At 33.0% G+C, this 18,329-nt stretch overlaps 1 protein-coding gene across 2 annotated transcripts in view; it reads left to right on the top strand.

Annotated features, from left to right (window-relative positions):
* The window catches only part of USO1 (USO1 vesicle transport factor), a 76,743-nt gene that overhangs the window by 18,306 nt on the left and 40,108 nt on the right, over positions 1–18,329 (top strand). For both annotated transcript variants that reach the window (XM_079772247.1, XM_079772248.1), the window contains exons 3-8: positions 71–135; positions 5,019–5,095; positions 13,482–13,582; positions 14,407–14,509; positions 14,666–14,721; positions 17,046–17,166. In XM_079772247.1, the coding sequence (XP_079628373.1) occupies positions 71–135; positions 5,019–5,095; positions 13,482–13,582; positions 14,407–14,509; positions 14,666–14,721; positions 17,046–17,166 (523 nt within the window). The remainder of the gene's footprint in view (positions 1–70; positions 136–5,018; positions 5,096–13,481; positions 13,583–14,406; positions 14,510–14,665; positions 14,722–17,045; positions 17,167–18,329) is intronic.

The following is an 18,329-nucleotide window of genomic DNA, read 5'->3' as shown; positions in this document are numbered from 1 at the left end:
GTAACACTTTGTTAGTTATCAAGTTTATTAAATTGGATATTAGTTTCTTTAACATTTTTATTTTGTGCAGAAATATCGCTTGGAAGTGGGTATTCAAGCAATGGAACATCTTATCCATGTTTTACAAACAGATCGGTAAGCCTCTTTAAGTCTTCTTGAAATTTTAATTTGTTTTACAATCTCTGTTGAAGGAATGAAGGATAAACCTATTAAAACTATTACAATTCTTTTGTTTTATTATAATTTTTTAAAATTTACCTTTATTGTTGAAAGTAATACAGATGTCCCCTTTTTCTTTTCCTGTTGGCCCCTCTTATCACCCCTCTCTCCTTTCCCACCACCCCAGGCCTTCACTACACTACTGTCTGTGTCCATGGGTTATGCATACAGTATATGCATATAAGTTCTTTGGTTAATCTCTCCCCACCCACTCCCCTACCCCCACCTTCCCTCTGAGATTCATGAGTCTGTTCCATGCTTCTATGTTTTTGGATCTATTTTATTCATCAGTTTATATTGTTTATTGGATTCCACATATAAGTGAGATCATGCGATATTTGTCTTTTTCTGACTGGCTTATTTTGCTTAGCATAATACGCTTCAGGTCCCTCCATGCTGTTTCAAAGGGTAAGAGATCCTTCGTTTTTACTTCTGCATAGTATTCCATGGTGTAAATGTACCACATCTTTTTTATCCACTCATCTGATGAGTGCTTGGGTTGTTTCCAGATCTTAGCTATTATAAATTATACTGCTATGAACATAGGGGTATATATATTTTTTCTGATTAATGTTTTGGGTTTCTTAGAATGTTCCTAGAAGTGGAATCACTGGGTCAAATGGCAGTTCCAATTTTAGTTTTTTTGATGAAACTCTGTACTATTTTCCATAGTGGATCCACCAGTCTGCATTCCCACCTAGTAGTGTACCAGGGTTTCATTTTCTCCACATCCTTCCCAGCACTTGTCATTTGTTGATTTGTTACCTCACACCTATCAGAAGGCATAATAGCCTTCTGATAGGTGTGAGGTAATACTTCATTGTGTTTTAACTTGCATCTCTCTGATGATTAGTGACTGAGCATTTTTTCATGTCTATTGGACATCTTTATGTCCACTGTGGAGAAGTGTCTATTTAGGTGCTTTGCCCAATTTTAAAATGGATTGTCTTCCTTTTATGAAGTTGTATGAGTTCCTTATATATTTTGGAAATTAACCCCTTATCCGATATATCATTGGCAAATATGTTCTACCATATAGTGGGCTCCCTTTTCATTTTGTTGATGGTTTCTTTTGCTGTGCAAAAGCTTTTCAGTTTGATGTAGTCCTATTTGTTTTCTCATTTGTTTCCCTTGCTCTAGGAGATGTATCAGCAAACATTGCTATGAGAGATATCTGAGATTTTGCTGCCTATGGTTTCCTCTAGGATTTTTATGGTTTCACCACTTACACTTAAGTCTTTTATCCATTTTGAGTTCATTCTTGTGTATGGTATAAGTTGGTGGTCTAGTTTCTTTTTTTTTTTTTTTGCATGTATCTGTCCAGTTTTCCCAACACCATTTATTGAAGAGACTCTCTTTTGACTCCATTGTATGCCCTTGCCTCCTTTGTCAAATATAATTGAGCATAATGGCTTGGGTCAATTTCTGGGTTCTCTGTTCTGTTCCATTGATCTATATGCCTATTCTTGGCCAGTACCAGGCTGTTTTGATTACAGTGGCTTTGTAATATAACTTGGTATCTGGTTTCATGATCCCTCCAACTTTTTTCTTCTTTCTCAAGATTGCTACAGCTATTTGGGGTCTTTTTTGGTTCCATATAAATTTTTGGAGTATTCTAGATCTGTGAAATATGTTGTTGGTATTTTAATAGGGATTGCATTGAATCTATATCTATAGATTGCTTTGGGTAGTATGGACATTTTAATTATGTTAATTCTTCCAATCCGTGAATAGAATATTCTTCCACTTGTCTATATCTTCCTCTCTTTTTTCAATGTCCTGTAATTTTCTGAGTACAGGTCTTTTACCTCCTTGGTTAAGTTTATTCCTAAGTTTCTCAAATTTTTTGTTGAATTAGTAAATGGGATTATTTTTTTAGTTTCCCTTTCTGAGAGTTCATTATTAGTATATAAAAATGCCATTGATTTCTGATTGTTAATTTTGTATCCTGCTACATTGCTGAATTCACTTACTAAATCTAGTTTTTTGGTGGAGTTTTTAGTGTTTTCTATGTACAATGTCATGTCATCTGCATATAATGAGAGTTTTACTTCCTCCTCTTCAGTTTGGATGCCTTTTATTTCTTCTTCTTGTCTGATTGCTATGGCTAGCACTTCCAACTTTATGTTGAGTAAGAGTGGTAAAAGCATAGCCCTGTCTTGTTCCTATTAGGTGAAATGGTTTTAGTTTTTGCCCATTGAGTATGGTGTTCACTGTAGATTTGTCATATATGGCCTTTATTATGTTAAGATATGATCACTTGATTTCCACTTTTCTGACAGTTCTTATAATAAATGGGTGCTGGATTTCATTGAATACTTTTTTTGTGTCTATTGTTTTTCAATTTACTTATGTGATGTATCACGTTTATTGATTTATGGATATTGTACCAGCCTTGCATTCCTGGAATAAATCCCACTTGGTCATGGTGTATGATCTTTTTAATATATTGCTGGATCCGATTTGCTAATATCTTGTTGAGGATTTTAGCATCTTTGTTCATCAGGGATATTAGCCTGTAATTCTCTTTCTTTGTAGTCTCTTTATCTGGTTTTGGAATTAGTATAATGCTGACCTTGTAAAAAGAGCTTGAAAGTATACCTTCCTCTTGGAATATTTTGGAGTAGTTTGTTAGTTCTTCTTTGAATATTTGGTAAAACTCCCCTGTGAAGCTATCTGGACCAGGGCTTTGTTTTGCTGGGAGTTTTTTGATTGCTGCTTCAGTTGCTTCAGTTGTTACCAGCCTATTCAGATTTTCTGATTCCTCCTGATTCAACTTTGGAAGATGGTATTTTTCTAGAAATGTGTCCATTTCATCCACGTTGTCTAGCTTGTTGGTATATAGTTATTCATAGTATTTTCTTACAATCCTTTGTATTTCTGTGGTGTCAGTGGTTACTTCACCTCTTTTGTGTCTGATTTTATTTATTTGGGTCCTCTCTCTGTTTTTGATGAGTCTGGCTAAAAGTTCGTCAATCCTGTTTATCTTTTCAAAGAATCTGCTCTTGGTTTCATTGATCTTTTGTTTTTGTTTTTTTGTCTTGTGTCATTTATTTTCTCTCTGATCTTTATTGTTTCCTTCCTTCTACTTACTCTGGGCTTTTCTTGTTCTCATTCTAATTCTGTAAGGTTAGATAGTTAGTTTAAAAATATTCTTGTTTTTTGAGGTAGGCCTATAGTGCTATGAACTTCCTTCTTAGGACTGCTTTCTCTGTGTCCCATAGATTTTTGGATTGTTATGTGTTTATTTTTATTTGTTTCAAGGAAGTTTCTGATTTCTTTCTTGATCTCATTGGTAACTCATTCATTATTTAATAACATACTAGCCTCCATGTGTTTGAATGTTTTTGAGTGTTTTTACTGTAGTTGATTTCTGATTTCATGCCATTGTGATCTGAGAAGATGCTTGATATGATTTCAATCTTCTTGAACTTGTAGAGACTTGTTTTGTGTCCTAACATGTGGTCTTTCTTTGAGAATGACCCATGTACACTTGAGAAGAATGTATATTTTGCAACTTGGGAGTGAAATGTTCTTTATATGTCAATTAAATCCATCTGATCCAGTGTGTCATTTATAGTCACTGTTGATTTTTTGTCTGGAAGATCTGGGGTGTTAAAAGTCCTGTACTGTGACTGTATTGCTGTTGATCTCTCCCTTGAAGTCCTTAAAGAAGTTTTTTTTATATAAAAGCAGTCCTCAGGTTATGTCGGACTCGACGTACGTCGTGTTTACGTTACCATCCCCCATTTATTTATTAAAAAAAAAAGTTCCGTCATTCCGACGTATGTACATATGTGCTTTATGTTTTTTATTATTTATTTACCACAAGTAAAAGTCAGGAATTGTTATCTTTCTTTTAATTTTTTTTTACTGTTTCACTTCATTACTGCTGTGTATGTACTCCATGTGAGTGATGTAGGTGCTTACGTAGGTGGGTTCCAACTTACAGCGAAAATTGCGTTATGTTTCGCTATAGGAATGGATCTCCGACGTAACCCAAGGACCTACTGTATTTAGGTGCTACTATATTGAATGCATATATGTTTCTCATGGTTATATACTCTTGTTGCATTGATCTTTTTAGTATTATTAGTGCCCTTTATTATCTTTTGTTATGGCCTTCATTTTGAAGTCTATTTTGTCAGGTATGAGCATTGCTACCCCAGCTTCTTTTTATTTTTTCGTTAACATTTGCATGAAAATTGTTTTTCCATCCATTCACTCTCATCCTGTGTGAGTCTTTAGTTCTGAGATGGATCTCTTGTAGTCAGCATATATATGGGTCATGTTTTCTTATTCTCTAGCTACCCTAAGTCTTTTGATTGGAGCATTTAAACCATTTACAATTAAGGTTATTATTGATAGGTATTTATTTATTGCCATTTTAATTTTTATGCCTGTTTTTCTATTTCTTCTTATTATTATAGTAGTCCCTTTAACATTTCTTGCAGTGCTGATTTAGTGGTGATAAATTCCTTTAGCCTTTTTGTGTCTGGGCAGCTCTCTATTTTACCATCTATTTTGAATGAGATAGCCCTGCTGGATAGAATAGTCTTGGCTTCAGATTCTTGTTTTTCATTACCGTGAATACTTCATGCCATTCACTTCTGGCCTGTAGAGTTTCTGATGAGAAATCAGCTGACTACCTTATGGGACCTCCTTTGTAGGTAACAAATTGCTTTTCTTTTGCTGCTTTTAATATTTTATATAACCTTGTTAAATAACTGTCTAAAAATGGTCATAACAGTTCATACTCTAACTAGCAGTGTATAAATGTAATTATTTCTTTTTTCCAGTTCGGATTCTGAAATAATAGGTTATGCTTTGGATACACTATTTAATATAATATCTAATGATGAAGAAGAAGAAGTAGGTAAGTTTCTTTTACTGTGTATTTTGTACATAAAGTTAACTGGATTGTACCAATTTTATGTGTGTTTTTCTCTTTTTCATTTTTATGAATAAAGGAAAGACATATGCTTAGTTCCAGAAAAGTGTCTTTAAAATGATTGCCTTATATGTAATTTGGAGATGAAAAATGATTCTTCTCTTTTAAAAACTATTTATTCCTCTGTTTGTATTTGGTTTTAGTTAAGCAATATGAATATTAGTAATCTCTGGATTAAATAATCATTTCTGGCTATTGGTTAAAAATCAAGCTATTTTATTTATGTTATTTGGTGAGCAGTATAAGTTTTTTCCTAATAAATACTTAAACTTTTAACATAGGACTCATGCTAATTTATAAAGAACAACAACTTGTTAAATTAAGAAAGTCTTTTTTAAGACCATCAGTCTGTGGGCTGAAGGGTCCCAGATCCGATTCCAATCAAGGGCACATACCTTGGTTGCAGGCTCCTCCCTGGCCTGGGCCCGGGTCAGGGCTTGTGCATGAGGCAACCAATCATTGTGTTTCTTTCACAATGATGTTCCTCTCTTGTCTTTCCCTCTTTCTTCTACTCTCTCTAAAAATCAATGGAAAAAAAATCTCGGGTGAGGATTAAGAAAAAAAAAGAAGAAAAAGAAAGTCTTTTTTTACATTGAATCTGTTTGTTGTGACATGATATGAATAAGTTTGAAATCCACACATTTCTTTTGTACATCCTTTCTTTTTTGTTTCAAATTACTTGCTTACTTAATTAAGGTAGTCTGTCATTAATTAATTTATTTTATTGTCAGTATGTGGAACACTTTACTAGAAGTCTGAATACATTCTGTTTGCATATTATAAAAACATGCATTGATTAACATTTCACAGTGCTATTGAAGAGTGCATTCTTATCAGATTGGCTGTTGCAGTAGGACATAATGGTTTTTCATTATTCTAGACAGAAATGTGGACATATGCATGCATGCATTTTATAAGTCTAATTTACATTGAAATAATAGGATCTTTAAAAAATCTTGAGTAAACAAGTCATAAAGAAATATAGATGATATTGGGTTTACAATTTTTTTTTTAAATAAAAGTAGAGCAGAAATATATGTAGATAGTAACATCACAGAATATCAGTAATGGGAACATTTTAAAGTAGGTTTATTGAATAATAAAAATTTTAGATTTAAAAATCCTTTTTCTTATATTTTTATTTCTCTGTAATATCTAGCTTATAACTAACTTTATTACTTTTTCAGGGGTGAAAAATCTTTAGTAAATATAATTTGGGTACCCATGGTAAAAGAAGCTGTCAATCACATGACAGTATTGAAATACAGTATACACAAGAACATATTTTAAAGAAGATGCTTATTTTGCCTAGTTATTTCTCTAAGAAAATTAGGTACAACACACTTGTTATAATATGTAAAAAGACTCTTTTTTTGCTGTTATAATGGATGATTTTTCTGTTTTAAAAATATTATATAGCAGCAATAAATTTTAGTTAGGTGGTTTTCCTTTATTGTAAATTTATAATATAATCATGTTCAGAGTCACAATTTTATTGTTTCACTTTATATATTTGGGCTCTTTATTTTTAATTCAACACCCAAAAATTATCCTTTGGCTAAAAAAAGATAAACTATTCTGTACTAGAATCACTTTTTCTAAGAAAGATTAAAATGGGAACTTAAATTTTTACCAAAAGGTCATTCTTACTGGCCCTGGCCAGGTTGCTCAGTTCGTTAGAGTTTTGTCCCCATATGCCAAAGTTGTGGGGATTGATCTCCAGTCTGAGCACATGCAAGAATCAACCAGTGAATGCATGGATGGGTGGAAAGATGGATTCATGTCTCCCTCCCTCCCTACCACCTTCCCTCCCTCCTCCCTCCATCCCTATCTTCCTCTCTCTTAAAATAAAAAAATCAATACATGAAGTTGGCATAATTAACTTTATTTTAGAGTTCTTTATATTGGATATATTTTATAACTCTTTAATTTATTGAAAAATCTGTCTCATCATCCTGAATAGCATATGCTATATCTCTTTTGCTATTTGAGTAAAATGAATATGAGTCTCTTCTGTTTAGAAATTATATTGCTTACTTGACATTTTTAAACTCTTATTTATTGTATTGTGAATTCTACATAAACTATTTTATCACCCACTTTTTATGTATGTATATTTATTTATTTATTTATTTATTTTTGTCTACCTTTTCAGATGATGTGGAAGGTAAAAGATTGCATTTACATATGCATGATGCTTTTAGGCATAATTTCTGGTAATATAAAAGGACACTGTCAAGTGATGTTTAATTCTGGCTGGTAAATTGAGATTTGTTTCACTATATAAGGATTACTTAATTAAAGAGCAATATCTGATCATCTTATATTGCTATTTTTTATTTTTATGACTGCTAAATCTGTTTATTGGCTAGAACACAGAAAACAATCTAGCGCATTTTTTAACAAAGATAAAGCTGTTTCTCTAGTAGTACAATCTATTTGAATTACTTTTTGTGTACTTCCTGGAAAAATTTGAGGCAATTTATTTAAAAATAACATTTGAATATGTATACATACAGATGTATACACATAAATTTTATCCTTATTCAATAATAACTGGAAAGTATTTCAGTTCAGAAAATACTTAAATGTTGATATTGTCCCTTTAAAGTAATGCATGTATAATAATATCTGGTTACTGACAATTTTTATATTAATTTATAGAACTCACCAATATTGTCTGTCTGTATTTCTGGTGATCTGTTTCAAGTTCCATTTACTTTTAACATTGATATTTCTTTAATTCATAATTAAAGTTACTAAGTTTTATTTTGTATTGTTTTACCATTTTTTCTTAGACCCTAAACATTTTAAAATAAGGAAAGGAATATCCTTATCTAAAGGAGGTTTAAAATGGTACAAAAGAAAGTTGCCCAGACCTAACAAAAAGATAACAAAAACTAACTTATTAAGGTATTTATATAGCTTTACCTTTTGTGTCATCTGAATCCCTTGTTTGAAAGCAGAAAATACAGGAGCATTATGCCTTGACGCTTGTGACAGTAAGCTCTTCCCTGTTGGGTAGCACAGATCAGTAGTTGTTGTTTCTATTATTGTTTCAGCATACTTGTTTAGAACATTAAAACTTACAGTGCTTTTATATCCATTATCTTATTTGATTCTCACAGCAGCCTTGAGGTAGGTGCTATTTTTCTGTTTTCTAAAATTGGCAGCCCAGAGACCATGTAACTTACAAGGTATCATCTAGTAAGTAGGATAACAGTGGATCACTATATTTTTGGATACATTCTTTTCTTTTTCTTTTTCTTGTATTCCAAAGATGTCTGTTTTAATAAATTGTGGCCATTTTTCTAACTAGATTCTTTATTAAACCTGTAATTTTCATAACTAGTTTATAGAGGATGCATACAAACGTTAAAAAAATATAGGTGTGCTTGTTTAACTAATTGACTATGGTGTAAAAGAAGATACTTGGTAGTCCCTCACTCTGAGTTGGGACTACTTTTGTTAAAATATCTCTTTTTATAAAATAGTTTTGTCCTGCTGATATGGAGTGAAATTTCAAAGAGAAGGTCCACAAATGTTTTCTGGAAAAAAGATAACTGTAAATACATTTGAAGAATAAATGTATTTAGTTAAAAACCAATCATATAAATAGGCCTAAAATGTTTTCAAGGGTATATAAAGACTTTTTAAAAAGCAGTCTTTAATTCTATATACCTGTCTTAGAGTTCTTTTTCACTATAGTAACAAAGGGCCATTTAATTCTTATTTATTTTTTCATTTATCTTACAATAAAGAGTATTTACTTTTACAGGTTATAATAAGTATAGCATTATAAAATATAGGATATAAAAATAGGCTTAGCTCTAGGAGTTTTAAAATAAGTATATTTAATGAGAGAAGATGGTTTACTTGTCTTATATCATGGTTTACATGTAAAATAGGTATAATTTTTCATAACTTTTAGGTATAATTAATGTATTCATTTTAGCTTAATTTACTGCTACACCAAAATAGTTTTGTATGTTACTTTAATTGCTTAGCTAGTTTTTGTGGGACTTGACATGTCTTTTTTTAAAATATATTTTTATTGATTTCAGAGAGGAAGAGAGAGGGAGAGAGAGAAACATCAGTGATGAGAATCATTGATCAGCTGCCTCCTGCATGCCCCTACTGGGAATTGAGCCCACAACCAGGGCATGTGCCCTGACCAGGAATTGAACCGTGACCTCCTGGTTCATAGGTCGACGCTCAACCACTGAGCTACACCAGCTGGGCCAGAAGTGCTGTCTTATACTTAAAGGAAGTAAAGTTCATCTCACTAACAGCTTTTTAAAATTAACAATGTTAAGCCAGAAGGAAGCATAGATCCTTGAAACAGGATCATATTTTACTAGTTCATTTCCAAACAGCTCTTAATTATATACTGTTTAGCTACAGTATTTTATACATTAAAGCTACAAAATAAATATATTAACTCTACTTCTTGCTGTCATTAGCTTGTACTCAATGCAAACATGAATTAAACATTTTTCTTGGTTAAACCTACATTCCTTAAAGTGTAGATATGTCTCAGAATACTTTGTATTAAAAGGGGTCCATAGTTAAATATGTTAAATAAACAAAACATACTATATTAGCCTCTGAAGCATTAGAAATTTACATAAATATAGTAAGTGCAAATATAGTGATTTGTTAATCCATTCCCTTTTTGGAGGGCATTTGGATTGTTTTCAGTTTTTAGCAGTTCCAAATAAAGCTGCTATAAATATTCATGTACAAGTGTTTATATGGACATATATTTTCATTTCTCTTGACTAAAAACCTAGCAATATAATGGCTAAGTGATAATAGTAAGTGTATGTTTGACTGTATAAGAAAATTCCAAACCATTTTTCAACATAGTTGTACCCTTTTACATTCTCACTGGTAATCTATGAGTTCCGGTTCTTCCACATTCTCTCCAATACTTGGTGTAATTGTCAGTCTTTTTAAATTTTAGCTGTTCTAATAGGTATCAAATAGTACCTCGTGGTTGTTTTAATTTGTACTTTCATAATAAATAATGCTATTAAACAACTTTTCATGTGCTTATTTTCCATCTATATATCTTTCTTTTTGGCGAAGTGTTTATTCAAATCTTTTGCTTTTTTTTACTAGATTGTTTGTCTTCCTATATTTCAGTTTTAAGAATTCTTTATATATTCTAGATACCAGTCCTTTGTGATATATATTTCACAAATAGTCTGCCTGTTTGTGACTTGCCTTTTCATTTTCCTAATATTATATTTTGAAGAGCAGGTTTTAACTTTTGATTAAGTCCATCTTATCAAATTTTTTTCTTTTCTAACTTAGGCATTTTGTTTCCTATTTATGAAATCTTTGCCAAACCTAAAATCACTAAGATTTTCTCCTATGATTTTTTTTTTTTTTACAGTTTTACAGTTTTAATTCTTATGGTTAGATCTGTAGTCCATTTCTACTTTTACATTTGGGTCTATGATCCCTTTTGAGCTAATGGATCTATTTCTGGACTTTCCCTTCTATTGGAATTTCTGTTCTGTTTGTCTGTATTTCTGTCCTTTTGTCTATGTGACACTCTCTTGATTATTGTAGCTTTATAATAAATCTTGAAATCATGTACTTAAGTCCTCCAGCTTTTTCATTCCTTTATGAGCGTTTTCAAAATCGCTTTGTCCCTTTTAGGTTCTTTGCAGTCCCACATCAATTTTAGAATCAATTGGTCAATTTCTATTTTAAAAACTGACTTTGGGATTCTGGTGAATCTGTAGGTTGAATTAGGGAAAACTAACATCTTAACAAAATTGCACCTTCTAATACAAAAGCACAGTATACTAGTACATGTTTATTTGGGTCTTTAATATTTCTCAGCAGCATTTTGGAGTTTTCAAAGTATAGGTCTTATACATCTTTTATCAAATATATCCCTAAGTCTTTAATACTTTTTGGTGCTGTTTCAAGTGGTATTGTTCTTTAAATTTCAGTCTCTAATTGTTCATTGCCAGTATATAGAAATGCAATTAATTTTGTATATTGACCTTTCATTCCCCACAACTTTGCTAAACTCATTTACTAGTTTGAATAGCTTTTTTATAGGTTCCATAAGATTTTATACATAGGCAAACATGTCATCTATAGAGTTTTACTTCTTCCTTTTCAATCTGTATGCCTTTTATTTCTTTTACTTGCCTATGACACTAAGATTCCAATACATTGTTGCCTGGAAGTAGTGAAACTGGATATTCTTGCTCTTTCCTGATCTTAAGTGGAAAACACTCAGTCTTTCACCATTAAGAGTGATGTTAGCTGTAAGTTTTTCTTAGATGCCCATTATCATCCAGTCCTGTAACTTTAAATATCATTTATGTTTACCATTTTAATGTATATAGAACCCAAACTTCTCCACATTTATGCTTGTATTTATCCAACTGCTCACTTGATATCTCCTCTCAGATTTTTATAAGGTGTCTCAAACTTAACGCCAGAATTAAACTTCATATTCTTTCTATACTCTCAAATTGCTTCTCCCACTGGTTTACCATCTCAGTAACTGGCAGCTCCATCCTTCCAACTCCTCAAACCAAAACCTTGGAATCACCCTTTCTCTTTTTCTTCCTTTTTCTTTTTGCTTCTCATACCCCTCTATGCAATATGTCAGCAAATGCTGTTCCATTTTCATAAAATTATGACCACTAACTTTTAAGCCCTTTTAATCTTCATTTTTGCCTTCTATTCTGTCTCCCTTTCCCCCTTGTTCCCTGACATTCTATGCTTAGCACAGCTGCCAGTAATTCTTTTAAAACTAAAGTATATTTTGTTTTAAGTAATATAGTTTTAAGATTCAGAAACTGAATTCTTTTACAGATACAAGAGGTAAGAGGGATATTTCTTAGAGTTTTTGAAGGGTAAACCCAACATATTTGGATACATAGTCAATATTGGAAAACATTTTCTTTCTACTTGTGGTTTCTTATTGTTTCTCTTTCCTCTACAAAAATTAGATGTGATTATCACTCTCACTGTTGGATTGCTTCGTTTTTCTTATCATGTGCTGGATTTTTTTCTATTTCTGAAATATTTTATTATTAAAATCACACATTTGAAAAAGAACTGTTTGAGGGATAATAAATAGGTTTGATCTTGATTGCCAGCTTCATTGGTTTATAGTCACTGCCTGGAGCAATATGTGTATAAGGATTCTAATGTGCAGCAGATGCTGTGATCAATTGGCTGTGTCTGGTGTGGGTTAGGGAATGGGGAACAGTATATTTGCCATCTCTAAACTGTGTTAATAGTATAGGCAAATTTTAAATGATAGTTTGCTTTGGCAGTTGGTGCTTCACTAGTTATTAGTGATCCTTTATGTTCTTGACAGAGTACATTGAAACAACAAATAGTTTAATCTAAAGACTAAAGTTTTAAGGACAAATATGAAACTTGGCTAACTTTTTAAAAAAGATACGGAGGAATCTGTAAGTAACTGGTTAATTTTATAATTAAATTATTTAACACAGTAACACTCAGAGTCAGTAAGGACTATATATTCAATAATGTTTTCAAGGCAGGAGGTTTTGAGGCATAATTTACATACAGTATAATTTACTTTTTGGGATTTTATAGTCCTGTGTGTTTGGGCAAATGTTTACAACAGTAGTGTAACCATAATCACATTAGAGATAGAATGTTTCCATCACCCCAGTAAGTTTCCTTGTACCCTAATTAGAAGTTTAACCTAAAAATGTCCTCGAGGAATATCTTTTATCATATTTAAATATTTAAAGAATAAAAATTTGAAATAGTACCATTTGCAGCAATGTGGATGGATCTTAAGAGTATTATGCTAAGTATAATAAGTCAGATGGGAAAGGACAAGAACCATACGATTTCATTCAGAAATGGTATAGAAAGCAAAAAGGAATAAACAAACAAAACAAATTAAAAAACATACTCATAAATACAGACAACTGAATGGTGGTTACCAGAAGGGAAGCAGAGGGAGGACAAATAGGGTAAAGGGGGTAAAATACATGGTGATGGAAGGAGATTGACTTCAGGTGGTGAGCACACAATAGAGTATACAGATTATTATAAAGTTGTACACCTGAAGTTTATATAATTTTATTAACCAATATTACCCCAATAAATTTACTAATAAGAAAAAAGAAAAATATTTATTTAAATACATTGAAAATTAATTTAAGGATATGTTTTTCAGCATAATTGTACCAAGGAAATTATCATTTCTGCTTAGCTCCTTCAAAAAAAAAGAGAATACTTTAACATAACACTGCATCATATTGAAGTGCTTTATCTTTTAATATTACAGAAGAAAATTCCACAAGACAGAGTGAAGATTTGGGAAGCCAGTTTACAGAAATTTTTATTAAGCAGCAAGAAAATGTTACTCTCCTATTATCTTTGTTGGAGGTAAATAAAGAACCTTGTCATTTTTGTCATCTTAATAAGCTTCTTTTTTACCCTTTGGGTAAAGCATCATACACACACACACACACACATATATATATATATATATATACTAGTAGCCCATTTGCAGGAAGAATCCTGCAAGCGGCCACTGTGGCCGCATGCGCTGCCGCTGCCGCCGCCATTGTGGCCACCGTGCCTGCACCCGCGCGCCGCTGCCGCCCGCCCCTCTCCCCCCCACTCTGCCCCGCCCCGCTGCGCCCCGCCCTGCCCGGGCTTTCCCTCTGGCAGCCACCTTGCTTTCCGCTTTTCCTCCCTCTTACTTCTAAGTTGTCTTCAGTCTTCACTCCTCCCTCCCTCAGCATATGCAAATTAACCTCCATCTTTGTTGGATAATTTGCATACTCACCCTGATTGGCTGGTGGGTGTGGCTTTGGTTGGTGGGCGTGGCTTGTATGTAGCTAAGGTGCGGTCAATTTGCATATTACTATTTTATTAGGTAGGATATATATAGATATATAGATATGTACCTCTTTAAAATAGTGAGATTTGCTGTATCATTGCAAGAGATTCACATGCATATTTTAAGAACTATATAATCTGTTAAAATGCTCAGCTTATTTCCAGTTTTACAAAACACTGTTTTATCTAGTCAGTAACAGTGAATAAATTTGAGCAATTTATATCAACTATTTTTTATTGTTTTTTTATTTCTTAAATTAAAGTTTGAAAAATTTTTGTTTGTGGTTTTTGGCACCACTATTAAGTTGAAGAAAAAAAAAGTGTGTGTGTTTTCAATGTAAACATTTTACATTCTTATATTCCAGGACTTTGATTTCCATGTCCGATGGCCCGGTGTGAAGCTTCTTACTTCTCTTTTGAAACACCTAGGGCCTCAGGTGCAGCAAATTATTTTAGTTAGTCCCATGGGTAAGTGACTCATCTTCCTTATATCATTTTGACTTAAAAGTCAGGATCATTCCTAAAGAGGGGCACTGAAATGATGTGTTAATAAATTGTTTATAATTTGCATCACTATTTGTATTTTTGATCTGCCAGTATTTTTCACATGGTTGTGTGTTCTAGGTGTTTCAAGACTGATGGACTTATTAGCGGATTCCAGGGAAGTTATACGTAATGATGTAAGTTAAATTTGAAAAACAAGCCTAAGAATATGCAGCTTTATTTTTTCTTGCTTTGCAAATTAAATATTTGATTAGGTTCCAGTTCCACTTTTTGCTAGGATATTTCCTAGCTGATCAGTGTTTTTAATTTTACAATACATCGAGAAATGTGTAATATCTGGCTGTCTCACTTTTAGTGATCAGGGGTTTGATTCTGGTGGTTACAGCCAGATCACTCTATTATACAGCTATCAAACTTACCTTAAATTCATCTATTACAACTGATTATCCATTAATGATTATTGCTTAAATAGCTTATTTTGTTGAGAATTTCAAAATGATGATTTTTATAATTTTATTATTTTACATTTATTAAGCTGTGATCTTACACAAAGAACTTCACTTCATCAACTAGTCTACTTTATTTATTCTGAAATACATTTTATACATGAAAGACCAGATAAATAAAATCAACCTTTTAGTTGTCAGTTTTTAAAGTAAGGAATTGGTGCCCACTTACTTTCAAATGACCAGACCAGTGAGTATACTTTCATTCTTAATAGCATTTTAGTGGATGTGTTTGATTAGAGCAATATATTTCTTAACAGGGAAAAGAAACACATGTATTGAGAAATTAAAAGTCGCATATAAAAGTAACAAAGGTATTACCCTTGTTTTACACATAAATGTACTAATACTCAGAATTTATGTAATTTGCTTAAAGTTGCACAACTAGAAACCAGGACAACCATTTTTTAAAACACACTTTATCAAACTCAGAGCCTTAGTATGCTTTCTACTGTAGTTCTTCCTCCTTTTGTTAGCAGTTAAACTCAAATTGGCAGCATTACGTAGGAAAATTTCACATCTAAAAATAATCACTTAAAAAAATACTAATAAAATAAAAAATAATCACTTTTGCCTTTCTCATCTTTTTTTTTTTTTTTTAATATATTTTATTGATTTTTTACAGAGAGGAAGGGAGAGGGATAGAAAGCTAGAAACATCGATGAGAGAAACATCGACCAGCTGCCTCCTGCACATCCCCCACTGGGGATATGCCCGCAACCAATGTACATGCCCCTGACCGGAATCGAACCTGGGACCCTTCAGTCCGCAGACCGACGCTCTATCCACTGAGCCAAACCGGTTTCGGCTGCCTTTCTCATCTTAATGTTGAGACTTGACAGGAAAATTCAAAGAACAAGCTCAATAAGGCCATGGGCATTTTTTTGTCTTATGTGAATACTTATCTGCCTAGTACTGATAGCCTAGAGCTAACTTGCCTTTTTGGTGCTTTGGAACTACCTATTTGCTATTCCTTTGTTTTATAGTGAAAGAAGCAGAAATGGGTAACAGGGAGTTTTTCTTGAATGATAAGAGGTTGCAGAATCCTATATAATAAAGAACTAATATGCTAATTAGACCAAACAGCAGAATGACCCTCTGGACAGCCTTCTGGACAAAGCCGGGGCAGAGCCGAGGCAGCCAGGGCTACGAGGGCAGAGCCCCTTGCACGAATTTCGTGCATCGGGCCTCTAGTATGTAAATAAAATCCAACATAATAGGAGCTGAGAAAAGCTAAAAGTCAGAAGCAAAACTACTGTGAATTGTCTCAATCTGGATATGCCAGAATTGAGTTTTAGAAATTTGGGGGAATTGTAACAATATCTGAATTTTCTCTGCTAGAATGTGATATTTGTTGATTTATACACTGAGTGGCCAGATTACTATGCTCTCTGAATGCATAATAACCTGGCCACTCAGTATATATAAATATATATATTAGAGTCCTGGTGCATGAATTCGTGCATGGGGGGGTCCGGCCAGCCTGGCCAGGGAGAAGGGATATGGGCGGTTGGCTGGCCTGCCTGCTGGTCGAACTCCTGGTCAAGGGGACAATTTGCATATTAGCCTTTTATTATATAGGATATACACTGAGTGGCCAGATTATTATGCATTCAGAGATCATAATAATCTGGCCACTCAGTGTATTATTGAATTCACAATTTAATGTAATTACTATTGTGAAGCATGTGCAGAGGCATTCCTGAGATAGATATAATGCTAAACTCTTAACACCACAATGAAAGTTGTATAGTGATTGATGAATATGCAAGAATTATTGTATGTTTATATTTACAGTGAAAAGAGAACTGAATTAGGAATTGGTAGACATGGATTTAAGTCTAGGTTCTTACCTTGTTTTCCTTATCTATGAATTAAAGGGATTGGACTTGTAAAATTCCTATCACTTCTAAAATTCTATGGGTTTTGAGAGTAATTTTAAAATGTCTTATAAAACTTGTACTCCACTAAACATTATTTTTCTTCTCCATAAGGGTGTCTTACTACTACAAGCACTAACAAGAAGTAATGGCGCAATTCAGAAAATCGTTGCTTTCGAAAATGCTTTTGAGAGACTACTGGACATTATTACAGAGGAGGGCAACAGTGATGGAGGTACAGTATGAAAGGATTTATTTGAAGTGATTCCTTTTGTGATCATTAAATTGTTAACTTCTGGAGAATACAATTGAAGGGAGAAATGAGGACTCTCACTTTATATTCTTTTTTTCACTATGGTGTGTTGTGTATAGATTTCTTTTTATTTATTCTGTTTGATATTTGTTAGGCATCTGGAATCTAGGTTGGTGTCTATCATGATTTTTGGAAAAATCTCTGCTATATCTCTTCAAAGACCACTGTGCCACATTTTCTCCTTATTTTAAACTCAGATTCAATTCTCTGTCATCTGTCATTTAACTCTCACCTATTGTCTTACTTTTTCTTCTGTGTTCAACTTTATGTCTTTCCAGCCTTTATTTGGATTTTTTTTTCTTCTGATTTGTTTTCTATTTCAACAATTCTCTCTTCACCTATATTTAATTTGCTAATAAATGTGTTCGTTGAGGGGTTTTTCCAGTTATATTGAGATATAGTTGACATACAGCACTGTATAAGTTTAAAGTGTACAGCATAATGATTTGATTTACATATATTGTGAAATGATTACCACAGTAAGTTTAGTTAACATCATCCATTTAGTTTTTATGAGGTGTGTGTTTTTTTTTATCCTAACCCAAGGATATGTTTTATTTATTTTCAAATTGGTTTGAGAGAGAGAGAGAGAGAGAAAGAAAGACATCAATGTGAGAGACCATTGGTTGCTTCATGTTCGCACACCGACTGGGGATCGAATTGCAACCTAGGTATGTGCCCTGACTGGGAATCGAACCCACAACTTGTTGGTGTACAGGATGATGCTCCAACCAACTGAGTCACCAGGCCAGGGCAGTTCATTGAGTTTTTAGCACGTTAAGTGCCCAGCCTGTTTTGTCTTCCGGACGGAAAGTATAGTGTCAGTCACCAGTGACTGACAGGGCGCTTAACGTGTTAATGTTTCTTTTCTGGAAGCTCTGTTTGGTTCTTTGGTAAATGTGTATGATTTTTGTTAATTTCTTTTTCTCTGCAGTTATTTTCAACTATCTTTTATTTCTTTGAACATAAGAAACAATTATTTCATAGTCTCTGTCTGATAACCCCAATGTTTTCAGTCTTTGTGGGTCTGGTACTTTTGCTCTGCTCATTCTTGCCCATGGTACAATGTTTTCTGAGTACATGGT

This window comes from Cnephaeus nilssonii (assembly GCF_951640355.1).
Source record: "Cnephaeus nilssonii genome assembly, chromosome: 1".
Taxonomy (NCBI): domain Eukaryota; kingdom Metazoa; phylum Chordata; class Mammalia; order Chiroptera; family Vespertilionidae; genus Cnephaeus; species Cnephaeus nilssonii.
This window is presented reverse-complemented; position numbering and strand designations above follow the sequence as displayed.